The sequence below is a fragment of the Hyla sarda genome, chromosome 4, assembly GCF_029499605.1.
Source record: "Hyla sarda isolate aHylSar1 chromosome 4, aHylSar1.hap1, whole genome shotgun sequence".
Lineage (NCBI taxonomy): Eukaryota > Metazoa > Chordata > Amphibia > Anura > Hylidae > Hyla > Hyla sarda.
In genome coordinates this window covers 273,148,793-273,176,092 of record NC_079192.1, presented here as the reverse complement: position 1 = coordinate 273,176,092, position 27,300 = coordinate 273,148,793, and the positions used below count along the sequence as shown (strand labels likewise).

The 27,300-nt window shown below is 43.5% G+C and overlaps 1 protein-coding gene across 2 annotated transcripts in view; it reads left to right on the top strand.

Annotated features, from left to right (window-relative positions):
• The window catches only part of WIF1 (WNT inhibitory factor 1), a 162,138-nt gene that overhangs the window by 54,485 nt on the left and 80,353 nt on the right, over window positions 1-27,300 (top strand). Inside the window, exon 1 of one of the 2 annotated variants that reach the window (XM_056574264.1) lies at window positions 8,216-8,329. The exons of the other annotated variant lie outside the window; for it this stretch is intronic. Coding sequence (XP_056430239.1) covers window positions 8,290-8,329 — 40 coding nt within the window. The 5' untranslated portion in view covers window positions 8,216-8,289. Of the gene's footprint in view, window positions 1-8,215; window positions 8,330-27,300 lie in introns of those variants that run through there. 2 annotated transcript variants of the gene reach the window in all.

Genomic DNA, 27,300 nt, shown 5'->3' with positions numbered 1-27,300 from the left:
AGTGCAAGACCATGTCCTGTACTGGGACATCACACTCCTGTATAAAGAAACTAGTCGCATGCATTATTCTGGTGTGATTATGGCCCATTCTTCCAAACAAACTATGCTGTTACACAGTTAACCCCTTAAGGACCAAGACCATTTTCACCTTAAGGACCAGAGCGTTTTTTGCACATCTGACCACTGTCACTTTAAACTTTAATAACTCTGGGATGCTTTTACTAATGAATTTGATTCCGACATTGTTTTTTCATAACATATTCTACTTTAACATAGTGGTAAATTTTCATCGATACTTGCATAATTTCTTGGTGAAAAATTCCCAAATTTCATGAAAAATTTGAACATGAGCATTTTTCTAACTTTGAAGCTCTCTGCTTGTAAGGGTAATAGACATACCAAATAAATTATATATTGATTTCACATATACAATATGTCTACTTTATGTTTGCATCATAAAGTTGACATGTTTTTACTTTTGGAAGACATCAGAGGGCTTCAAAGTTCAGCATCAATTTTCCAATTTTCCACAAAATTTTCAAAATTGGAATTTTTCAGGGACCAGTTCAGATTTAAAGTGGATTTGAAGGGCCTTCATATTAGAAATACCCCATAAATGACCCCGTTATAAAACCTGCACCCCTCAAAGTATTCAAAATGACATTCTGTAAGTGTGTTAACTCTTTAGGTGTTTCACAGGAATAGCAGCAAAGTGAAGGAGAAAATTCAAAATCTTCATTTTTTACACTCGCATGTTCTTGTAGACCAGTTTTCGAATTTGTACAAGGGGTAAAAGGAGATAAATCCCCCCAAAATGCGTAACCCAATTTCTCTCAATTAAGGAAATGCCTCATATGTTGTTGTAAAGTGTTCGGCCGGCGCAGTAGAGGGCTCAGAAGGGACGGAGCGACAATGGGATTTTGGAGAGTGAGTTTTTCTGAAATGGTTTTTGGGGGGCATGTCACATTGAGGAAGCCCCTATGGTGCCAGAACAGCAAAAAAAAAAAAAAAAAAAAAAAACACATGGCATACTATTTTGGAAACTACACCTCTCAAGGAACGTAACAAGGGGTACAGTGAGCCTTAACACCCCACAGGTGTTTGACGACTTTTCGTTAAATTTGGATGTGTAAATGAATTTTTTTTTTCACTAAAATGCTGGTTTTCCCCAAAATTTTACATATTTACAAGGGGAAATAGGAGAAAATGCCCCCCAAGATGTGTAAACCCATCTCTTCTGAGTATGGAAATACCCCATGTGTGGATGTCAAGTGCACTGCGGGCCCACTACAATACTCAGAAGAGAAGGAGTCACATTTGGCTTTTGGAAAGCTAATTTTGCTGAAATGTTTTTTTGGAGGCATGTCGCTTTTAGGAAGCCCCTATGGTGCCAGAACAGGAAAAAAAAAAACACGTGGCATACTATTTTGGAAACTACACCCTTCAAGGAACTTAACAAGGGGTACAGTGAGCCTTAACATCCCACAGGTGTTTGATGACTTTGGATGTGTAAATGACATTTTTTTTCACAAAAATGCAGTTTTTCCCCCAAATTTTACATTTTCACAAGGGGTAATAGTAGAAAATGTCCCCCATGTGTGGACGTCAACTGCACTTCGTGCGCACTACAATGTTCAGAAGAGAAAGAGACACATTTGCAAATTTTGCTTAAATGGGCGGGGGGAGCATGTTGCATTTAGGAATCCCTATGGTGCCAGAACAGCAAAAAACTAAACAACACATGGCATATTATTTTGGAAACTACACCCCTCAAGGAACATAACAAGCAGTACAGTGAGCCTTAACACCCCACAGGAGTTTTATAAATGTTCATTAAAATGGGATGTTAAAAGGAAAATTTTGATTTTTTTACACTAAAATGCTGGGTTTACCCAAATTTTCAATTTTCTCATGTGGTAACAGGAGAAAATGCCCCCCACAATTTGTAAATACATTTCTTTGGAGTAAGGACATACCTCATATTTGGATGAAAACAGCTCTGCGGGTGCACACCGGTCTCGGAAGAGCAGGAGCGCAGTCAGGGGCCTTTAGCATTTATATAGCTGCCTATGGAGCCAGAACAGCGGGACCCCCCCTCAAGGAGCATTACATGGGGTACACTAAGTTACTAAAGTGGGGTACAGTGGGACGTAAAATGATAAAATAGGTTATGTTCCCAGAATGATGACCAGAGCATAGCCAAAACTAAAAAATATGCCCACCCCAAACCCTATGCTCTGAATCATCATTCTGGGAATCATTTTTTTTTTTTTTTTCTTTCTGTTTTTTTTGGGGCAATTTAGTGGTTTATAGGGTTAACATTTGGAATGTACTCTGGACTTGGTATATTGGGGTCAAATTATGGAAAATTAAAATAAATAGGGAAAATTTTGTACTCCATGGAAGTGTGATACTCCCTGAAGCAGTTTTTAATGCAGAGGCTCGTATGACCAGGGCAAGTGTCACATTGAGTGGTGGTGTCCTCCTGTATCCCCCTCTTGTGACACACTCTGCATTTTTTTCTGGGATCGGCCCTTCTTTCCAGTGTGAGGGACCTCACCTGGAAAGTGCTGGCCTGGGACGATCCTGGTACCTATAACTTCAGTTCCTTGGGAACTCCGGCCTGCTCCTTCCTGGTCGCCAAAAACAAGGACCTTTAGGACTTCTTCTTGGAACTGGAGGTATGTCCCTGTGTTGCCAGCGTACTAGGACAGTACAAAAGAGTTGTACATGGCAACCTGTACCAAGTAGACCACAACTTTTTTGTACCATACCCGTGTTTTCCACATGGCGTTGTATGGCTTGAGGACTTAATCAGAGAGATCAACTCTCCCCCATATACCGATTGTAGTCCAGAATACAATTGGGCTTGTGGACCGTTCCTGTGGTACCTCGAACAAGGACAGGTGAGTTACCGAGGTTAAGAGACTCTATAAATCGCCTATTTGCTGCGTATGAACACTACCAGCGGTTGTCTGTAAAATACTCAGCTTTCTTGCAGGACTCTAATATAGAGGATTCTTCAGCAGAACTGACCAGGACCAATGCATTGAACCAACAAAGGGATCTCGCAGTTCAAAATTCTAAGCTTCAGACAGAACTCTGCATTTCTCAACTGCTGGAGAGCAGATCTCACAGATCCACCTCAACCAAGCGCATTGCACTTTCTTCTAGATCCTATCGCTCCAGAAATTCAACATTTAGCAACAAGCTAATAGAGGCCACGCTGATGCAGAAGCAAAAAAGGCGTAAAGCTCTTTTGCCAGAAAGCAATCAGAGGTAGAAGAACGGAATGTAGCTCGCCACACTGAGATGGTAGCTCAACAAGCAGAGGCAGATTCCCAAATAAAGATTCTGCAAATGGAAGGGGAGGAAGCAGCTTCCTTGGAAAGGCTGAAAGTCCTTGAACAAGCAATGGGACAAAGCACTAATTCAGACGGTCTTATCCCAGCAGAACTGGAAGATCCAGTTGAATGCACCACTGAATACCTATAAAAGCATAATATTTGCAAAGATATAGAGTCATCTCCTATACCTCCTACTAACACTGTTCTGACTTTCAACACTGAGACCTCTCAATGCCATATGCCTGAGCCTCTTCAAGTCTGCAACAAAAGTACCTCTATGCAGAAAACAACATCAACTCCTGCCAACAACAACGTGACTTCCGGTGACAGGCTGTAATTCAAGCCACAGCCATCACAAGCCTTAGAGACTACAACACAGTTAAACGCTCATGCTACAACATTTTACCCTGGTAAACCTCACCCTACATCACCAGAGAACTTTCACAACCAAGGGGTTCCACAGGTTATTTAGGTACCAAAGAGTGAGAAATCAGATTTGAATGACTTTGCCAGATATATGGTACGCAGTGAGCTCATTAACACTACCTCTCAAGGTTTGACAATTGTGCAGAGAGCAACAGGGCCTAGAGATCAACCTTCAACGCTGCTATTGCTGATCTCAACCTTACTACTAAGGAAGAACTTGATTTTCTCATAAAGTGGCTGGGACCAGAATCTGCAGATTGTGTTAAAAGACTGAGAACAGTACACGTTGCCCACCCAGATGCAGGTCTTGCTGCTGCACGGGCAAGATTTGAGCAAACCTATGGTAGCTCTCAAGCCATAGAAAGCACTCTATTCAAGAGACTGAAAAACTTCCCAAAATTAGCAAAGACTATGACAAGCTGCAAGATCTAAAAGACCTCCTCACGTCTACCTGGACTAAGCCTTCTGGACACTACTCATGGTGTCAACTCAGTGGTGTCTAAACTGCCATAAGGCCTACAAGAGAAATGGGCACAACAGGGCTCAAATTAAAAAAGAGACTATAACGTATCTTTTCCTCCATTCTCATACTTTTGCAGGTTCATTAGTAATCAAGCTTGGATGAGAAACTACCCCAGCTTCAGCTTCAGTGAATCCAACTTGCCTGCTTCATCCTCTTCATCTTCAAGGTATGATAACACAGCACCTAAGTGTAGACTTCAATAAAGCAATATCTGTCAAGAGGACAGACATCTCACTCTCCACTACCTCATCTAGTGATCAGGGCATTGTGGATGACAAAGATAAAAAGCATAATCACCAGTGTCCTATGTCCAAATGTTGTGGGCTTTGGGCAAAGACTTTACAAGAGTGCAGGGAGATTCTCCAGAAACTTGGAATGTGTTTCAAGTGCTGTGCTTCTTATAGCCATCTTGCTAAAGACTGTAAAGTCTTCATCAAGTGCACAGAATGCAGTAGTGACAAACATGTTACAGCTAGGCATCCTACTCCAGACAAACTACAGCAGCCACCTACCTCCTCCCCTGCCTCAAATCATGGTGGGGAGCAACAAGGTCATGCTCCAGCCATGTTCTCTCTTCATGCAAGGAGGTCTGTGGAGAGGGCTTGGACCACAAATGCTGCGCCAAGGTATGCTTAGTCAAGATATACCCGAAGGACCATCCTGAGAAAGCTACTAGGATGTATGCCATAATAGATGAACAGAGCAACAGTTCCCTGGCTAAGCCTAAATTCTTAGAGGTCACCCACACCTTTTACTCTCCGAACCTGTTCTGGTCGTGTAGGGACCTTCGGCAGAAGGGTTGATGGGCTCATGGTCTCTCACATGAAGGGGGGAGAGGGCATACCCCTACCAACATTAGTTGAGTGTGATCAGATACCAGACGAAAGGGAAGAGATTCCCACTCCAGAAGCCGCATATCACCATCTTCATTTAAGGCAACTTGATGAGATTCCTGCAATGGAATGCTGAAATTTTGGTCCTGCTTGGAAGAGACATTCTCAGAGTACATAAAGTACACGAACAGTGTGATGGACCTGAGGACGCCCCTTATGCACAAAGACTTGACCTAGCCTGGGTAATAGTGGGCGATGTATGCTTGGGCAGGAAGCATATGTCATCTGAGAACAACTCCCCCACTTCAAACGATGACCTCACCATTATGAAGAAAAGAAGTATGGCGTGGATGCTCAACACTTCGTTTTCTTATCTACAGAAGAAAAAGCCATAGATCTGCTCCAAAGGACACAAATAGGTGTTGCCTGTTGTAAAACATTATTTATTAAGTCATAATCGTTCTCCAACTGCCACACACTGTGCCCCTGGTATAGTACTGACACACTGCGCCCCTGAATATAATACTACTACATGCTGTGTACCTAAATATAATGCTGTCAAACACCGTGCCTGATATAATACCTGTATACACCCTGTTTCTGATTATAATACTGCCATTTAAGCCTGCCCCCCATATGAACTGTGCCATGCCTCTCCCCTATATAAATAATGCCACTATGCCTGCCCCCCCCATGTGAACTCTCAGCTGTTGCAAAACTACAACTCCCATCATGCAGACAGAAAAGCATGATGGGAGATATAGTTGTGAAACAACTGTAGAGTTAAAGGTTGGGAAATACCTGTAATACACTTACTTCCATTCATATCCCACCCCCGCCCCTGCAGCATTCATCTCTCCCACCCCAAGACCCCTGCAGCATTCATCTCCCCCCCAAGACCCCTGCAGCATTTATCCCCCCACCCCAAGACCCCTGCAGCATTTATCTCCCCCCAAGACCCCTGCAGCATTTATCCCCCCCATTCCAAGACCCCTGCAGCATTCATCCCCACCCCCCACCCCAAGACCCCTGCAGCATTTATCCCCCACCCCGAGAACCCTGCAACATTTACCTCCCCCCAAAACCCCTGCAGCATTTATCCCCCCCAACTCAAGACCCCTGCAGCATTTATCTCCCCCCCAAGACCCCTGCAGCATTTATATCCCCCCACCCCAAGACCCCTGCAGCATTTATCTCCCCCCACCCCAAGACCCCTGCAGCATTTATCCCCCCCCCCACCCCAAGACCCCTGCAGCATTTATCCCCCCACCCCAAGACCCCTGCAGCATTTAATCGTGCCGCCTGCATCATAGGGGAAGCGCTGACCGGGCAGGGAACAAAGTGTTCCCTCGCTCCGGCGGCGCTCAGCTATTCATTTGTATCGGTGTCTTACAGACACCGATACATATGAATGTCGGAACAGCGGATGCCTTGTGGCCGGGAGCCTGGCGGCCGTGGTCCGGATGTGGACCGTGGACCACGGTCCGCCAGTTGAGTACCGCTGGCCTATACGATCCAATGGGATTTGTGACTCCTATCACCATACAAGGCAAATCCTTGCTTAGACAGTTCTCAGAGATTATTAAAGATTGGGACGCTCCAATGCCAACAGAAAAACTTTCCAAGTGGGAGTCCTGGAAACAATCTCTACATGCCTTAGATGGAATCTGTATACCATGCTGCTGCACTTCAGCTTCCCTTGCTACAAGTCAGTGAAAAGAGCTTCACATCTTCTGAGATGCATCTACTGAGGCAATAGCAGCTGTTGCCTACCTCAAGGTAAGAGAATCTTCTAATCAAACCCACATAGGGTTTCTGTTTGGGAAAGCTAAATTAGCACCACAGACCACACAATCCCTAGGCTTGAACTTTGTGGGACTGTGCTAGCTGTAGAAATTGCAGATTTCATACTATGTGAGCTTGGACATTCCGATAGATGACACAAAATTCTACACAGACAGCAAAGATGTTCTAGGCAACATATACAATCAGAGTAAACATTTCTATGTGTATGTCAGCAATCGTATAGAAAGAATCAGGAAATCATCTAAACCTGAACAATGGCATTATGTCCCATCTGAAATGATGAAATGATAAAATGCAGATCATGCCACCTGGCCACTGTCTACAAATGCCTTCCCTAATTCTTCTTGGATAACAGGTCCTGAATTCCTGCTGGATCATCCAGAAGAAACCACAGCTGATGCCTTCAGTATTCTAGAACCTGACAAAGATCCAGAGACCCCAACTATCCTTACCCCAGCTACTCTGTTTACCCAGAAGCTTGGGTCCATTCCTGTTCCACCTGGAAACTTTAAATCAGGAAATCTGTGCTATGACAAGTGGAAGCGAGTACAACACCCCCTACTCAACTGCTTCTGGAATCGTTGGAAGATGGAGTATCTTTCTACACTGTAAGGACACAGGAAATGGCAATGCCTGAACCCTAACATAACAATTGGAGATCTCGGTCCACTCAAGGATCAACAAGCCGAAAGAATCGAGTGGCCTATGGGACTTATTGTAAAGAGCGTTCCAGTAAAGTACTCAAGGTGGAGGTGAAAGTTGCAAGACAACTTATTTTGCTCTGGCCCTTTGGAGAATGAACTTGCTTGTGTATGCTGTTGGTTCTTACCTTTGACTTAAAGAAGAAAGTCTTGAACTTCATTGTTATAACTTTAAGTCTTGTTACATTATTTGCATGTTCTTCTTTATGTCTTCCAGGTTCTCAAGACATCAAGTAAATTGCACTGTTGTTTATTTGCAATTGTATAACTACCATTATGATATAAAATAGTGACATTTACAATGCCAAATGGGGAGTATGCTGGTACACAGTTAATATTCTCATTACTGTAGATTCAATTTACATAGTTTATTCTTTGATCCATTTCCTATGGATTTTTCTATGGTTATTTATTTGCTGCCACCTTGTGGTCTTTTTTGGTAATGCTCATGTTTCTGTCTAGTGAAAACTATGACTCATTTCCTTTGTTTGTAACCACACCCCTGCTTATTGCATCACTTCATGTGTCATGGATGCCTATATCTGCCACATGCAACAGGGACTCATGTATTCTGCATGCTAAGCTAAGGAAAGTATCATCTTTTGACCGCATAATACTAAAATCCATTCATTCAGCTGTATTCCTGTTGTTTGATGTACAGAATAAACCAGCGTTTGGATGAAAACAGTATTGGTGAGTTCAGCTATCTGAAGGATTGTCCGCAGTGGTTATGTCTGCTTATACAGGCCAGGCATAGAGGTCTTACAAGGGATAGATCGCTATCACAACAATCTGAGTCAGAATACAGTCTTTAAATCTTGAAGGTTCTGTGGGCCTCCTCTATGAATCATGACCTTCAGTTATTTCTGTAGATTTTCAATAGGAAATAAGTCAGTTGATTGTCTGGGACACTCTAGCTGTTATTTTTTTCTTTGAAACCATTTGAGAGTTTCCTTGGCTGTGTGTTGGGGATCATTATCTTGCTGAAATGTCCATCCTTGTTTCATCTTCATCATCCTGGTAGATGATAGAAGATTTTGTCAAGAATGTCTCTGTAAATTTGCCCATACATCTTTTCTTCAATTATATAACAAGTTTGCCAGTCCCATTTGCTGAAAAACAGTCCCAAACCATATTGTTCCCACCTCCAAATTCACTGTTGATCTGGTGTTTATAGAGTGATGTGCAGTGCATAGAAACCTAGAATGTGTTGGCAGATAAGAACCATTTGGCCTATCTAGTCTGCCCAATAATCTGAATACTATGAATAGTCCCTGGCCCTATCTTATATGAAAGATAGCCTTATGCTTATCCCATGCATGTTTAAACTCCTTCACTGTATTTGCAGCGACCACTTCTGCAGTGCCATTTCTCCTCCAAATATGGTGTGTATTATGGCATTCAAACAGTTCCATTTTGCTCTCATCTGACCATATTATATTCTCCCAGTATTTCACTGGCTGTTCAAAATGTTGTGCATCAAACTTTACACAAGCTTCAGCATGCTTTTTATTCAGCAGGGGAGTCTTACAAGGTGGGTGTGTATACAGGCTATGGTGAAAGAGTACGGTACATTACTTATTGCTTTTGTAGAGATAACAGTACTTGCTAATTCCAGGTCTTTTTGAAGCTTTCCACAAGTGGTCCTTGACTCTTGGACAACTCTTCTGATTATTCCTTTCACTACTCTTTCAGACCTCTTGCACCTGGTCGAGGCAAATTTACGGTGAAATTATTGTCTTTCCACTTCTGTATTATGGCTCCAACAGTGCTCACTGGAACATTTAGAAGCTTAGAAATGTGTCTGTAACCAGTCCAGCACCATTGTTATGTTTTGCAACAATTAGGTTGGGAAGGTCTTGAAACAGCTCTCTGCTTTTACTCATCATGAAATGTGTCATGTGTGACACCCTGGCAAGGAGACTTTTTTTTGTAGGCCAAAAAGGAGATATCCAGTGCTGAAAAACGTATCCCCTATCCTAAGGATAGGGGATAAGTGTCAGATCGAGGGGGGTCCGACCACTGTGGCCCCCCCGCAATCTCCTGTACGGGGCCCCGGCAGCCCACGGGAAGGGGGCGGGTTGACCACCGCACGAATCGGCGGCTGACACTCCCCCTCAATAAAATGATATGGCAGAGCCGGAGTACTGCCTTCGTCAATCTCCGGCTCTGCCATAGCGATGTATTGAGGGGGCGTGTCAGCCGCCGCTTCGTGCAGTGGTCGACACCCGCTGTCTGGCCAGTGAGCCGTGGCCCCGTACAGGAGATCACGAGGGGCCCCAGCGGTCGGACCCCCCGCAATCTGAAACTTATCCCCTATCCTTAGGATAAAGGATACGTTTTTCAGCACTGGACTACCCCTTTAAGACTGATCCAGCTGATATTTATTTGCACTGACAGGAGGCTGGATTGCTTTTAAATTACTGATAGATTTCAGCTGTTGTCTTGGCTCTTCATGCCTTTATGCTCATTCCTGTATTTATGTGTTCAATACTCTTCCCTGTGTCATTTCACATTATTATGCATAACTTAAAGGGGTACTCCGACGGACAACATTTTTCTTTTTTTTTTCCCCAAATCAACTGATGCCAGATTTGTAAATTACTTCTATTAAAAATGTTAATCCTTCCAGTACTATCAGCTGCTGTATGTTATAGAGGAAGGTGAGTTGTTCTTTTCTGTCTGACCACAGTGCTCTCTGCAGACACCTTTGTCCATGTCAGGAACTGTCCACAGTAGGAGCAAATCCCCATAGCAAACCTCTCCTGCTCCGGACAGTGCTATACTTATTAGTCTTTGACAGTAGTAGATTTTAAGGGATTCTTTTAGGCCATCTGTTTATAATAGTTCATTGGCCCCAGTGTGCTTATAATAATTCATTGGCCCCAGTGTGCTTATAATAATTCATTGGCCCCAGTGTGCTTATACTAATTTGTTGGCCCCAGTGTGCTTATAATAGTTAATTGGCCCCAGTGTGCTTATAATAATGCATTTGCCCCCGTGTACTTATTCCACATCCCGCTGCCTGCTCCTCATCTTCTTGGAGCAGGGCAGCAGCGGGACATGTTGGGAACCAGTAGGAATGTCGGATTCATTCATTCATTCACTGCCACCAGTTCCGAACATGTCTCGCTGCTGCCCTGCTCCAAGAAGATGAGGAGCAGGCAGCAGGAGGAGGAATAAGCACACTGGGGCCAATTCATTATTATAAGCACACTGATGCCAATGAATTATTATTAACACACTGGGGCCAATTCATTATTATGAGCACACTGGGGCCAATGCATTATTATAAGTACACTGGGGCCAATGAATTATTATAAACACACTGGGGCCATTGAATTATTATAAACATGCATGGGGGCATAAATTTGGTGGACAAAGTAGTAGTTTAAAAACCCCACCGGGAGCCCTGAATGGCATTCAGGGCTCTCGGCGGGGGATTTAAAAATGAAAGTTTACACAGTAATATATACATCGCAGGGGAGCGGAGTCAAGTGAGACCCGGTGCGATCAATCCCTTATCCCCTGTACTACTCCCCCAAAATGGAACAGACTCTGTTCCATGATGGGGGTAGAAGTACAAACACTAATATATCCTCCCCAGCCACCTGCAGACTCCAGAAGCCGGGGAACTACTACTCCCATCATGGAAAGAAGTCTGTTCCATGATGGGAGTAGTAGTAGTCCCGACTGCAGGAGTCTGTCGAAGGCTGATACTATCGGATGAAAAACTGATGCAAATGGATGTCACTAAATGGCATCCCTTTGCATCAGTTTGCATCTGTTATTAGAATGGTCCGTTTAGGAGGCAATAACAGAGAAAATATGAACTTTAGCGATCCAAAAAAGTGATGGAGATACCTTTTTTAATAAAATTTCGTAGGGTACCTTTAACAAAAAATATAAAAAAAGATACAGTAGTGATAGAAAAAATAGTTTTTAATGAAATTTATCTTTATTATAACGAAAAATGTTACTTAATTTTTAAACAGGGATCAATTTATGTGGGCAGGCAGGGCACTAAAAATGTAGCCGACAATAATAAAAATGTGTGTGTGTGTTTTTCACCTTTTTTTTTTTTTTTTTTTTTTTTGTTAGGTAGTACTACTGCTTCCAGCATGGAACACACTGTTCTATGATGGGAGTAGTAGTACCGGTACTAATTGACAGATTACCCGTGTCACTCCTGACACCCGTTGTGATACTTCGTATAATATATAGATGTGGCCGGCCGCTCTTCTATTGTCCCCTGCACTGCTGTATATATATACACCTATTCATATTTCCCGCAGAGAGCTGTGATGGCCAGATGGTTCCAGCCAATCACAACTCTCTGTGGGAAATATGAATAGTGTATATATACGTCATGCACTGACAGATGGAAGGACTAAAACATATTCTTTATTAGTATTTGTTAAAATATAGATCACACACAAACTCTATCTGAACGGCCGCCATTTCTCTCCTTACAGGTATTAGTACATCAAACACCTAAATAAAATAAAGTTCAGCAATGCCAAAAAGTGTCAAAAAATGCTAAATTTTATTGAGTACATCTATTAACAAAGATAAAATCCAAATTGATAAGCATGGTGCACAGGACTGAGAAAATACAAGGGGCATAGGCTAAAAGAACATTGGAATGCCTAGTTTTAACCACATACATGTAGTAAGTTGCATAACAATAGTGAAATATACATGAATCACAGTAATGAGTACTACAAAATGCATAGGTAAGTGAATAAAAATAACCCAATGTGGAGCCAAATGCCACCTGCACTTACCCCAACGTAAGTTTCGCGCTACTGCGCTTCACTGTCCCAGCGGAATTGTCTCCAGTAAGCAATTCACTAATATTTTCAGAGTGCAAAGAATTCACAGATATCACTCACATTGATAGCAGTAGAGGGCTCTATGTATGGTTAAATATGTATCAATTGCACTATCCCAGCAAAAGTGTCTCCAAAATGTAAACAGTTCATAAAATCTCCAAGGTGCAGGCAGTTCACAAACAATGGTAGGAGATCATGGTACATGCGTAACCATATGTGAATGTCACTCTCTTACATCCATAAATGCATCGATGCTGGGGTTATACTGCTGATAATCCAATGCTCCCCTTAAAGTGCATAAATCATTATTATTCATAAAGTCCACATAATGTATTGCACCCCATATTTCATAACAGGAGCAGATCGTATGGTAATCAGCATGTTGGTGTGCAAAGAAAGTGCCCGTGCATAGCAGCTGTAAGGGTGCATTCCCACCTGGCATATACGCAGCATATTTCACAATTTGCGTCAGCATCGGGAAATACGCTGAGTATTCCTTGCTCACTATACACACAGGGCTTTCCGGGGGCAGCCCTATGCGTGTAGTGAGTTTTGGACGCAGGTCAGTGTGCCGGCGTGACTGTGACTCGTGGCTCCACCTCGGCAGTGGCGTTGCGACCCGGGTGCGGGGGGTGCGGCCCGCACCGGGTGACACCAACCTAATGGGGTGACACCAAGATGCTCCGCAGCACCCACCCCTCCCCCGCTACACAGACACCCCCCATCTGTGCCCGACCGGCCTCCCATCCGTCAGCACCCCCCCCCGCTGTGTGTGCGGTGCGCCCTTCCGTCCGTCAGCAACCCCCCCTCTTTCACCTGCACTGTGCGCCCGTCCGTCATCACATCCCCTCGCCGTCACAAGCACTGTGCTCGGCCTCCGCTCCCACATCTGCGCCGGCCTGACGTCACACTGCATGGCCGCGCAGGAGGACGTCAGTTACATCACTCGCAGGGCGCCAGGTGAGAAGGAGCGCTGCGCTGGATGGGTGAGTGTGTGTGTCTGTCTCTCTGTCTGTGTGTGTGTGTGACTCTGTGTGTGTGTGTGACTGTGTGTGTATGTGACTGTGTGTGTGTGTGACTGTGTGTGTATGTGACTCTGTGTGTGTGTGTGTGTGTGTGACTGTGTGTGTATGTGACTCTGTGTGTGTGTGTGTATGTGACTCTGTGTGTGTGACTGTGTGTATATGTGACTGTGTGTGTGTGACTGTGTGTGTATGTGACTGTGTGTGTGTGACTGTGTGTGTATGTGACTCTGTGTGTGTGTGACTGTGTGTATATGTGACTGTGTGTGTGTGTGACTGTGTGTGTGTGTGTGTGACTGTGTGTGTATGTGACTCTGTGTATCTGTCTGTGAGTGTGTGTCTATCTGACTGTGTGTGTTTGTGTGTGTGTGTCTCTCTGTGTTGTATGTGGTTTTTTTGTGTGTGTGTGTGTGTGTGTGGTGGGGGTGGGGGGGGGGGGGGTTGAACCAGCGATCTAATGTGGGGAGACTTTGACCCATTGTGGGGAACCTGCGGCCTAATGTGGGGAAACTACTACCAAGTGTGCGGAGTCTATGCTACCTTATGTGGGGAGTCTATGCTACCTTATGTGGGGAGTCTATGCTACCTTATGTGGGTAATCTGTGCTACCAAATGTGGGGAATCTATGCTTCCTAATGTGGGGAAACTGCTACATAATGTGGGGAATCTGTGCTACCTAATGTGGGGAAATTGCTACCTAATGTGGGGGAACTGGTACCACATGTGGGGAATCTATGCTGCCTAATGTGGGGAAAAGATGCTACCTAATGTGGGGAAACTGCTACCTACCTAATGTGGGGGAACTGCTGCCTACCTAATGCTCCCCCCCTGGCAGTAGCACCCTCATCATCCACCAGCAACACCCACCCCTCAGCAGCAGCACCTCCATCAGCAGATCTTGGTGGTGGATGATGGCGGTGCTCCTGCCAGGAGGATGATCCTGCCGATGGATGATGGGGGTGGTACTGCCAGGGGGGATGGCCAGTAGCACCCTCATCATCCTCCAGCAACACCCCCCAGTAGTAGCACCCCCATCATCCACTAGCAACACCACCAATACCCCCCCTCCCGTGGTAATAGCATCAGCTAACGGATGTTGAGGGGTGTTACTGCGGTTGTGGTATTATATTCAGAGGGTGCACTGTATGGCAATGTTATTCATAGGGCGCAGTTTGTGGTAGTATTATATTCAGAGGGCTCAGTGTGTGGTAGTATTATATACAGAGAGTGCAGTTTGTGGTAGTATTAAATTCAGAGGGTGCAGTTTGTGGTAGTATTATATTTAGAGGGCGCAGTTTGTGGTAGTATTATATTCATAGGGCGCAGTTTGTGGTAGTATTATATTCAGAGGGCACAGTTTGTGGTAGTATTATTAGAGATGAGCGAACTTACAGTAAATTCGATTTGTCTCGAACTTCTCGGCTCGGCAGTTGATGACTTATCCTGCGTAAATTAGTTCAGCTTTCCGGTGCTCCGGTGGGCTGGAAAAGGTGGATACAGTCCTAGGAAAGAGTCTCCTAGGACTGTATCCACCTTTTCCAGCCCACGGGAGCACCTGAAAGCTGAACTAATTTATGCAGGAAAAGTCAGCAACTGCCGAGCCGAGAAGTTCGTGACGAATCGAATTTACTGTAGTTCGCTCATCTCTAAGTATTATATTCAGAGGGTGCAGTGGGTGGTAGTATTATATTCAGGGGTACAGTATGTGGCAGATTTATATTCAGAGGGTACACTATGTGGCAGATTTATATTCAGGGGGCGCAGTTTGTGGTAGTATTATATTCAGAGGGCGCAGTGGGTGTTAGTATTATATTCAGAGGGCGCAGTGGGTGGTAGTATTATATTCAGAGGGTACAGTGTGTGGCGGTATTATATTCAGGATTACAGTATGTGGCAGATTTATATTCAGAGTGTACAGTATATGTTGGTATTATATTCAGAATGTACAGTGTGTGGTAGTATTATATTCAGTGGGTATGGTGTATGGAAGGTTTATAATCAAAGAGTATAGTGTATAGTAGTATTATATTTAGAGGATACTGTGTCTGGCAGGTTTAGAATAATAACTGTTTTCATATAGAGGATGAGAATGCGCTGACATAGAGAGGAGACGTCTGGGCGTCACATTCTGCAGACAGAATTTTTAGCTGGAACAAGTCCTGGCGGTATGTACCATCTGAATTAGATAAGGAAAGACTATAGAGAAGACGTCACCTGTAGTCACTGATATCATTGTGTATTCTCCTCACTATAGAGAAGACGTCACCTGTAGTCACTGATATCATTGTGTATTCTCCTCACTATAGAGAAGACGTCACCTGTAGTCACTGATATCATTGTGTATTCTCCTCACTATAGAGAAGACGTCACCTGTAGTCACTGATATCATTGTACATTCTCCTCACTATAGAGAAGATGTCACCTGTAGTCACTGATGTCATTGTGTATTCTCCTCACTATAGAGAAGACGTCACCTGTAGTCACTGATATCATTGTGTATTGTCCTCACTATAGAGAAGACGTCACCTGTAATCATTGATATCATTGTACATTCTCCTCACTATAGAGAAGACGTCACCTGTAGTCACTGATATCATTGTGTATTCTCCTCACTATAGAGAAGACGTCACCTGTAGTCACTGATATCATTGTGTATTCTCCTCACTATAGAGAAGACGTCACCTGTAATCACTGATATCATTGTGTATTCTCCTCACTATAGAGAAGACGTCACCTGTAATCACTGATATCATTGTGTATTCTCCTCACTATAGAGAAGACGTCACCTGTAGTCACTGATATCATTGTACATTCTCCTCTCTATGTACTATCAGAGCTGTAGTCACTTGTAAGTTCTACAGTTATGGTGAGTGAAACTACAACTCCCAGCATAACCTCACCACTGCTCAAAGGGGTACTCTACTGGAAAACATTTTTTTTTTAATCAATTGGTGCTACAAAGTTAAACAGATTTGTAAATTACTTCTATTTAAAAATCTTAATCCTTCCAGTACTTATTAGCTGCTGTATAAGTGATTCACAGGAAGTTCTTTTCTTTTTTAATTTATTTTCTGTCTGACCACAGTGCTCTGTGCTGACACCTTTGTCCATGTCAAGAACTGTCCATAGTAGGAGCAAATCCCCATAGCAAACCTATCCTGCTCTGGACAGTTCCTGACATGGACAGAGGTGTCAGCAAATAGCACTGTGGTCAGACTGGAAAGAACTACACAACTTCCTGTGGAGCATACAGCAGCTGATAAGTACTGTAAGGATTAATATTTTAAATAGAAGTAATTTAAAAATCTGTTTAACTTTCTGGCACCAGTTGATATAAAAGTAAATGTTTTCCAGTGGAGTACCCCTTTAAGTAATTCTGGGAGCTGTATATTTAAATGGTGAAAACTTCCTTAACACTTTCCTATTCTGTGGCAACTGGTATATCTGATTATTATACTGGAATTTCTCACAATGCGCTACAACAGTGGTGTCTGTCACAACAGGCTAAAAACTTACTGGGGGGAGGGGGTAGGTATGGGGGTGACACCATTTTCTACCGCACCGGGTGACACCAACCCTAGCAACGCCACTGCACCTCGGACATATGACATATGCCCGCTACCTCTTGATAAAGCTGCAGAGGCAGCGAAACATGTCGAGGGGGGCAGAGTAGGGACTCAATTTTAATATAAAGCAAAGCAGTAGCTCAGAAATTGCTCAGCGTGCACTGCAGGCACGCTGGGCATCTCTACTTTAGTATAGTCAATCAGATTAGGCTGGAGTATACTGGCCTTGATATACAGTAGCTAGATATTAGTTCAAATACTGAGCTGCTGCTCTGCTAATTTTTAATTCATGTGAGTTTTCATTATATGTTTATGCACAATTACTTTAATAAAGCTTGTGGGTTCACCATAAAGAGAATATATATGGGAAATTAGGGATTTTTGGATTCCTATTAATAGGGATCTATAGGTTGATAAATCATTTTTTATATTGAGCGCTGAATTTTCTTGTCCCTGCCCTCTCCCGAAAATTGAAAGACAAAAAAAATAAAAATGTTAATGTTCATTTTTAAACCGGGATCAATTTATGTGGGCAGGCAGGGCCCTACAAATGTAGCCGACAATAATAAAAATGCAGAAAGGGGCCATTTAAATGTAAAAATTATATGTTTTTTATGATAAATTATTATTTTTTTAATTAGTTATGTATTTTAATATTGTGCTTAATAAAGTGTGTGTGTGTTTAACTTTTTTTCCCCTCTATTTCTTTACATTTTTTAGGTAGTACTATTACTCCCGGCATGGAACAGACTGTTCCATGATGGGAGCTGCAGTACCCGTAATAATAGAAAGATCACCCCAGGTGTCACTCCTGATCCCGATGCGATTGTCCTTTGTATTGCAGAAATGGACCGGCTTTCTCCTGCGTTCGCATCTCTGCACTATACTCTGGCTGGCTAGTGATGTGAATAGAATTCACATCACTTATTCATATTTCCCGCAGAGAGCTGTGATTGGCCAGATGTTTCCAGCCAATCACACTTTCTGCGGGAAATATGAATAATAGGTATTTATACGGCATATACTCATACTACAGTGGGACCAGAGAAGAGAGGCCGCCTGCCCGCATCTATACATTATACAGGACGCTCGCAGCGGGTGTCAGAAGTGACACTCCCTGCGATATGTCTATTAATGCAGGTACTACAGCTCCCAGCCTGGAGCAGAGTGTGCTCCATGTTGGGAGCAGTAGTACCTGCAGTTAAGGACAGATCACAGCAGGTATCACTCCTGACACCCTATGCGATTGTTCTATCTAGATGCGAGAAAGCCGTCCGCATCTATACATTATACAGGGCGATCGAAGCGGGTGTCAGGAGTGACACCCGTGGCGATCTGTCTATTAGCACAGGTACTACTACTCCCATCATGGAACAGTCTGTTCAATGCTGGGAGTAGTAGTAGTACTACCTAAAAAATAAAAAATAAAATAGAGAAAAAAAGTGAAACACACACACTTTATTAAAAACATTATTAAAGTGCACTACTAATAAACATTTGCTGAAAATTTATTCAGATCAAATCGATTTTTTGTTTTAAATTCGGCGAAACGGCCAAATAAAATTTTTCAACAATCCACTCATCTCTAATCGCGGCGTCTAAAGGGTCAATGCCGGGCATTGGCCCGATCGGCGGTGCCCGGCATTAGCCGTGGGTCCTGGCTACCCGTAGCAACTGAGACACAATGGGTTTAACCCATTCTCCGCTCATGAGAACGGTTTAAACCCGGTAAATGGGACTCAGGACATACAGGTACGCCCTGGGTCCTTAAGCACCAGAACTTCAGGGCATACCTGTGCGTCCTGTGTCCTGCACGGGTTAAAGCGTTCTCATGAGCGGAGAACACTTTAAACCCAGTGGGTCCCGACTGCTATCAGCAGCCAGTATCCAGGGTTAATGCTGGGCATCACCGTTCGGGCCGATGCCCAGCATTAACCCTTTAGGCGCCACGATCAAATTTGATCACAACCTCTAAAATGAAAGTGAAAGAATCCCTGCAGCTCAGCGGAGCTGATTGGGACTATCGCAACAGAATCTCAAGTCTGTATTAATTTAGTGGTTGCGGCCGGTATCTGCACAAGTAAGAGGAGATGTCTTAAAACAATTGTGCTGGTTTAGACGTACATGGAGAAGAACAGTGAGAGAAGATGTCAGCTAAGAGTCACTGAATTTAATGTTGTAGCTTGTGCTACTGTGAGCAGCCTGCATGGCCTAAACATGCTGCCCTGGTCTGCAGTGCCTATGGCTCTTGTCTTCTGTTTAGTCCATCTGATACCTTATTTTTTGGAAATTGCAAAAGGAGTTGCCAGCAGCAGATTTGTGTACCAAGTGCCTTCAGCATGGCAGAACGTTCCTTAGAAATTAATCAAAAACCTCGCTGATAGTATGCCAAGGCATGTAAGTGCATGTATTTGTGCATACTTAAAGGAAAATGGTCATCTGTTCACCCACACTAAACCAAATACACTGGGTTATAGTGTGGCTGAACAGGAGACCGATAAGGGGTTAATGGGTTAAATACGTACCTGCACTCTGGAGATGTATATTTTCTTCCATCTTCAGTGAATTGCGTGCTGGAGGTGGGCCCGCCGGCTCAATATGAATATTCATTGCGGCGGGTCATGTGAGCGCTGCGCCGACTGAGCGATCACGTGACCCACGACAATGAATATTCAAATTGAGCTGGTGGGCTCGCCTTCAGCGCGCAATTCACTGATGTTTGAAGAAGATCTTCAGAGGGACAGACCTCCAGAATGCAGGTACGTATTTAAACCATCAAATATATTTTTATAATTCGGACATTACCACAAATGATTATTTTTATTTACACAGTTTTTTTTTTTTTTATGGGAAAAGGGGGGTGAGTCAAACTTTTATTAGGGAAGGGGTTAAATGATCTTTCTTTATTACCTTTTAGTTTTTCACTTTTTTTTTACAATGTTATAGCCCCCATAGGGAGCTATAACACTGCACAGACTGATCTTTTACATTTATCATTGTTATCCCATAGGATAACATTGATCAATGATTTTTCCACTTGACTGTTCATGCCTGGATCTCAGGCACTGAGCAGTCATTTGGCAATCGGACACACAGGAGGAAGGTAGGGGCCCTCCTTGTGCGTTCAAGCTGTTGTTTCGCCACGGCGGTCCCAAGCAGCCAATTGAGCTAGCTGGGAATAGTTTTCCTTCACTTTAGACGTGCCGATCAAGTTTGAACGCGTCGTCTAAAGGGTTAATAGTGCGCGGCACCGCGATCAGTGCCGTGTGCTATTAGCCACGGGTCCTGTCCATTGTTAGAGGCCGGGCCCGACCCGCGTTATAGAAAGGAAGCAGACTCAGGGCATATAGGTACGCCCTGAGTCCTTAAGTGGTTAATAGAGATGAGTGAAGTTACAGCAATTCGATTCATCACCAACCTCACAGCTCGGCAGTTGATTACTTTAGCATGCATAAATTAGTTCAGCTTTCAGGTGCTCTGGTGGGTGAGCTGGAAAAGGTGGATACAGTTCTAGGAGAGAGTCTCCTAGGACTGCATCCACCTTTTCCAGTCCACCAAAGCACCTGATAGCTGAACTAATTTATGCAGGATAAGTCATCAACTGCCGAGCTGTGAGGTTGGTGATGAATCGAATTGCTGTAACTTCGCTCATCTCTAGGGGTTAACAAACATAGTAGAGGAGAGTAGAAGGTAAGGGGAAAGAATGAGAGGGGGGGGGGGCACAGGGAGCATTGTATAGTTACACCTTAGAAATTGGGAGTGGGGGTGTGATTTAATATTTTAACCCCTCAGGACACAGCCAGGTTTTATTTTTGCATTTTTGTTTTTTTCCTCCTCATCTTCTGAGAGTCATAACTCTTATATTTCCATCCACAGACCCATATGAGGCTTATTTTTTGTGAGACCAATTGTACTTTGTAATGACATCACTCATTTTACCATAAAATGTACAGCAAACCCCAAAAATTATTATTTTGTGTGGAAATTAAAAAGAATACCACAATTTTGCAGCTTTTTTTTTTTTGGGGGGGGGGGGGGGGGTAATTTTTAAGCAGTACACTTTACATTAAAAAGTCCATATTTTCTTTATTCTGTGAACTTAAACTTTTTAACAAAATCAGTATGTAAAATAGCCCTCTTCTGGTTTCACTTTTGTGTATATGTGACTTTTTGATCACTTTTTATTTTATTTACTGAAATAAATGATGTGACCAAAAAGCAGCAATTTGAGGTTTTGTTTCTTTTTACGCATACACTGTTCACTGTACGGGATCATTAACATTATATGGGAGGGCTAACGGATGATAGCCTGTAGTTGTGAGAGGGGGTGGGGTTATCACTATAAGAACCCGCGGCGTCACTAGCACCATACGCCGCGGGTTCTTCAGCTGACGCACAGGAGTTCCGGTTTTCAGTGCAACGGTAAGCGTCCGCCGCAGCCCTCTCTCCGGAGGTAAGCCGGAGCACGGAGGGCTCCCTCGGTCAGCCCCAGCCCTGGTTTCAGCATGGCGTCCCACGTGCTTCATTATCCCGTGCGTGCGCTCCCGTTGACAGCCTGGCAGCGCTCATAATCGGGCTCCAGTGGCGGGAGCTGTTACGGGCACCCGCACTTATGTAAATTAGAGGGGGATGTCTTATGGCAGAGCCTCGATTCCATATGAGCCCTAGATGTCTGGGTTGGTCTAAGGGTGCCTTAGTGTGTCCTTGCCCCTGGTGTCCAAATTTTGCATGAGCCGCACGCGGGGGGGGGGGTCACGTTGGGGGTCATTTCATACCCCCCCCCCCTTCTTTCTTTACTGACCCCAGGCTATACGATGTATAAACTGTGTGTGGCAATATAAAACTGTATTTAACTGGATGTGGCCACCAGCATGGCACATCTTAGTATATATAAAGCTGCAATTTTCTGTTCTCCTCCCTTCAGGCTTGCCGTGGTTCATGCTAGTAAAAAAAACAAAAGGGGGGATGGCAGTTGTTGTCAGTATAGTCCAAATCAGATGAATGCAGATGATTTTGCCTTGGAGATAGGTGCACGTTATTGTTGTCAGTCGTTTTTATGCATATGGTCAAGGTTGTTCTGGGCACACGCTCCTATAAGTCATTCTACGCTTATGGTCAACTTTTTCTTATTTGGTTGTGCAGATAGCTTAGGTTAATGTTTGGTCGCAGTGGGCGTTATTGCATTTATACGGTACACACGGTCGTAGCATTTGTACTGTACATACGGTCGTAGCATTTATACTGTACATACGGTCGTAGCGTTTATACTGTACATACGGTCGTAGCGTTTATACTGTACATACGGTCGTAGCATTTGTGCTGTACATACGGTCGTAGCATTTATACTGTACACATGGTCGCAGCAGTTACACTGTACATACGGTCGTAGCATTTATACTGTAGACATGGTCGAAGCATTTATACTGTACATACGGTCGCAGCATTTATACTGTACATGCGGTAGTGGTATTTATACTGTACGTGAGGTGGTGGTATTTATACTGCACGTACGGTAGTGGTATTTATACTGTACGTACGGTAGTGGTATTTGTACATACAGTCGTAGCATTTATACTGTACATATGGTCGTAGCATTTATAATGTACATACGGTCGGAGCAGTTATACTGTACATACGGTCGTGGCGTTTATACTGTACATGCGGTCGTAGCATTTATACTGTATACACGGTCGTAGCATTTATACTGTACACACGGTTGTAGCATCTATACTTTTTACACGGTCGTAGCATTTATACTGTGCACATGGTCGTAGCATTTATACGGTACACACGGTTGTAGCATTTATCCTGTACACACGGTTGCAGCATTATACGGGATACATGTTGGTTAAAAAAAAAAAAAAAGTTATATAGTTGTTCGGTGCACGTTCCTATAATTCTACACATACAGTTATATGGCGGTTCTGTACACACACCCCTATAATCTATTCCATGCATACAGTTACATTTCGTGCATACAGTTATATTTCGTGCACACGTTCCCTTGAGTTATTCCTCGCATACGGTTATATAGTTGTTCTGTGCACATGTTCCCATAATATATTCTACACATACAGTTATTTAGTTGTTCTGTGCACATGCTCCTATGATTTATTCTAAACTTACGGTCATATAGTTGTTCTGTGTACATGTTCCTATAAATAAACTTTTTGTACCCAAATATCCTTGGTAAAATGAGGGTGCGTGTTATAGGCCGGCGCGTGGTATACCCCGATAAATACGGTAGTTGTTCTGTGCATACGTTCCCATAATTTGTCATACCCATATAGTTGTTTGAGGCACATGCTATTATATTCATTCTACGCATACAATCATGTAGTTATTTGGTACAATGCTCCTACAATTATTGCACACGTACAGTCGTTTAGTTTTGTGTGCACACGTTCACATATATGTTCTATGCATACGGTCACATTCTATGTGTATGTGTATATGTATTTATATATGTATGTGTGTATATATATGTGTATGGTCTTTGTTTATTTGGGTTTAGACACGGCCCTCCTGTACATATTAGGGGTGTGTCATGTGTCATCATTGCATGTGCACTAATTGCCTTTGTGCAGTAGCAGTGTTGCTGCATGCCGTGCTGGTCGTGTTGCACGTGTAATCATAGTATTTATACTGTGCAAAAAAATTAAAATACTATATGCGCCCAGAAGTAGCATTTGTGCTGTGCAGTCGCTATACGGTACATACGCTCATAGTATTATACTGCACATATGCTCGTAGCGTCATACTGTGTACACGCTTGTAGCTTTTATACAATACATGCACTGGTAGCATTTATGATATATATGCACTGGTAGTTTTATGCTGTACATACGCATCAGGCTGTTCGCACGGCCGTGGCATTTATGCCACACATGCCTTTACAGTGTGGAGAGTATTATGTGCATGAGTACGTGGTCACATAATTTACTTCATGCGTGCATATAGTGTGTTCTGGGCATACGGTTGTCTAGTTGGTCTTGTGCGGACGCTCATATAGTTTGTTATGGGCATACGCACTTACATTTTGTTTTGCGCGTGCGAGTTTGTTCCATGCAGACATTCTCATAGTCCGTTTGCGCATACTCACATATAGTTCACATGCTCAGAGTATTGCAGTGCATATACTCATATGGTTGTCCTGTATATATGTTCATCCAATTGGTTGAAGTAGACACGCAATCTGTTAGACGCCAAAGTTTAGTGCACACGATCATATAACCATTGGACATTTACGCATATAGTTTGTGCTCTGCATATAGTTCGTTCATGCACGGGCATTTAGTTCATTCCGTGTTATGCTCTCAATTGTTCTGGACACACACTCACATAGTTCGTCCGTTGCATACGGGCTTGTAAGTTGTTCAGGGCTTACACTCACATAGTTATTAAGTGCTCACGCTCATATAGTTTCTTTACACATACGAGCATAAATTGTTCTCTGTACGTCACATGGTTCGCATGTGCACAAGTGCATACAGTTTATTTTGTGTAGACGGTCTCAAAGGTATTCGTGTGCATACAGGGTTTATTCACGGCATATGTACACTTAGTTAGGCCTAGGCATAAGCGTTCATATTTGGTCCTGGATTGTTGTCAGGTCCACATGCTCATAGTCCTGTGCTTACACTCACTTAGTCTGTTCCATGGATACGCTCAGGTAATTAGTTCTGTGCTTGTAGTTTTAGTCGATCTGGTTACACGCCCACATAATTTGTTCCATGCGTATGTTAGTTAGTCAGTTTGTTCTAAGTTCATGCTTACTCTCACTGAACCTGTTTGCTGTTACGCATATATTTTGGTTCTATGCATTCAGTGTTTGTTATGTTTTGACCATACGCCCATAGTTTATGCTCTGCGCTTGCTCATATAGTTTATTTTGGCACACGCGCATATAAGTTGTTCCAGTTATACACTCATTTAGTTCATGCGGGCTACACTATCATTTAGGCCACTCTGTCATTTAACTCTGTTCTGTGCATACACCCATATAGTTTGTGTTGTACATAGCCACATAGTTTGTGCAGAATGTACATATATATAGTGTGTCATGGCAATTCGTTCAGATTGTGAGGTCGGTGCATTCAGTCTTAATTTCTCCTGGGCATACGCGTTGATAAGTCTACTCTGACCACACGTTCTGACAGTTTGGTTAAGAAAGGTTTTAGTGTTGCATAGATATGGTGCAGCGGGGTAGCCAGCGTTTGTAGGAATTCATGTTTAGTGTTACGCATCAGGGCATCATGCAGTTATACAGTTTGTACTGGGCATAGGAGTGATACTGGGTATATGTTCATATAGTTTTCAGAGCACACGCTTGCTCATACAGTTCGTTCTAGCCTCACGTTCAGATAGCAGGTGCGGTACAGGCTCTCATATAGTTTGGTTGGTGTATACGGTCATGGTGTATGTTTTGGATATGTGGTCTTGGTGTTCCTGATGTACACACGGTCTGCTTGGTCATGCAGGGCTCACGTTCATTGTCATGTTCAGCATAGGTTTCATAGGTGCATGTTAGGCATATGCTTATAGTGTTCATACTTGGTATATGTTCGTTCGATTCACACGTTACTTTGGTTGAAGGTTTCAACTTCGGATTGACCAGTCACGTCTACATGGTCGGTCCGGATACAACCTGACACAGCTTCAGGTTGGCAACAACGTCATTGCATACGTTGCATTTAGTTAGCAGTTGGGTTAGGCCACAGATTTATAGCTTTTGTTAAAAAAAAAAAATAATTGTTGCCTATATAGGTCACTTCATGGTTACGAAATGTCTCGACTTCAAGTCGATAGTGATACTATTAGGTATTTATTTAGTGGAGTTTTCCATTTTCGGCCAGACCTGTCACGTCCACAGGTCGGTTCAGTCATTACCCGACACGACTTCGGGTTGACGACGGTGTCATTATATGTTTGCACATGTTTATTTAGCGTTTGGGTCATGTAGACAGGGATATAGCTGGTTTCTGTTGGGGTTTCGTCTGTCTCGACTTCAGGTTGTTGATGATATTAGTTATATAGTGGTTGAGTTTCACGATCCTGCATGTTGCATAAGTGGTTTCACTGCCTGTCACGTCTACATGTTGGTTACAGTTACAACCTAACACGGTTTAGATTGATGCTTGGTTTGTTTGTTAGATACAATTTTTCATTCCTAAATTGTATTTGTTGGGTTTTGGCCACTATTTGCTGCGTTTAGCTCATACTGTCAAGGCATATTTGTCAGGCTTCCAGTATTATGTCGCCTTGTCTTGCCTGACAAGGCATCTTTGCATACGTCTCTTGCCAACAATGCTGCTCTGTAAGCGTTCAAAAATGGAGGCCCTCTGGCCATCAGGCCTTGGTAGCCGGCCTGGTTAGACGGTTGCAGACGCCACATAATTCCGGATTTTGGATATCAGGATGGCTTAACATTAAAGACCGTTCTATTCTTTGGGGATTATGGATTTCTAGGGTCTGGGGAATTCACATACAGGGCATGGTCGAAATTACATCAGGTTGTGGGGATACAGATACTCACGCATTAAATCGTGTAGCAGCAAAACGTCATTACCCGGTCAGGTTATTTCGTATGGTATTTTCTTTCGCCCCACTAGTGGCGCCCAGTTCGAGTATTGCAAGCTTTCCTTTCGCACGTCAAGGATCTAATGGGGGTCAGCTACTGTTGTTAGTGGGGCGGCACTCACTACTACCTCATTTGTCAATCATACATATTCGCATTAAATTCTTAGGTAGTGGTCGGTTCAATATAGCGTTTTGTTTCAAATATTGGAGTTTTGGCTTTTTTTTATTCAGGTATACCTACACGCGACAGTACATGGCACAATTCAGACTGTCTGTTAGCTAGTTTATTATTATATGGTGAGGTTAGGTAGGTACTGTCACGATTCGGCTTACAGGTAGTGGATCCTCTGTGTCAGCGAGGGATTGGCGTGGACCGTGCTGGTGGACCGGTTCTAAGAGGCTACTGGTGTTCACCAGAGCCCGCCGCAAAGCGGGATGGTCTTGCTGCGGCAGTAGCAACCAGGTCGTATCCACTAGCAACGGCTCAACCTCGCTGACTGCTGAGAAGGCGTGGGACAGAAGGACTAGGCAGAGGCAAGGTCAGACGTAGCAGAAGGTCGGGGCAGGCGGCAAGGTTCGTAGTCAAGATGGATAACAGGAGATCAGGTAACACAGGCTTGGACAACACTAAACGCTTTCACTGGCACAAGGCAACAAGATCC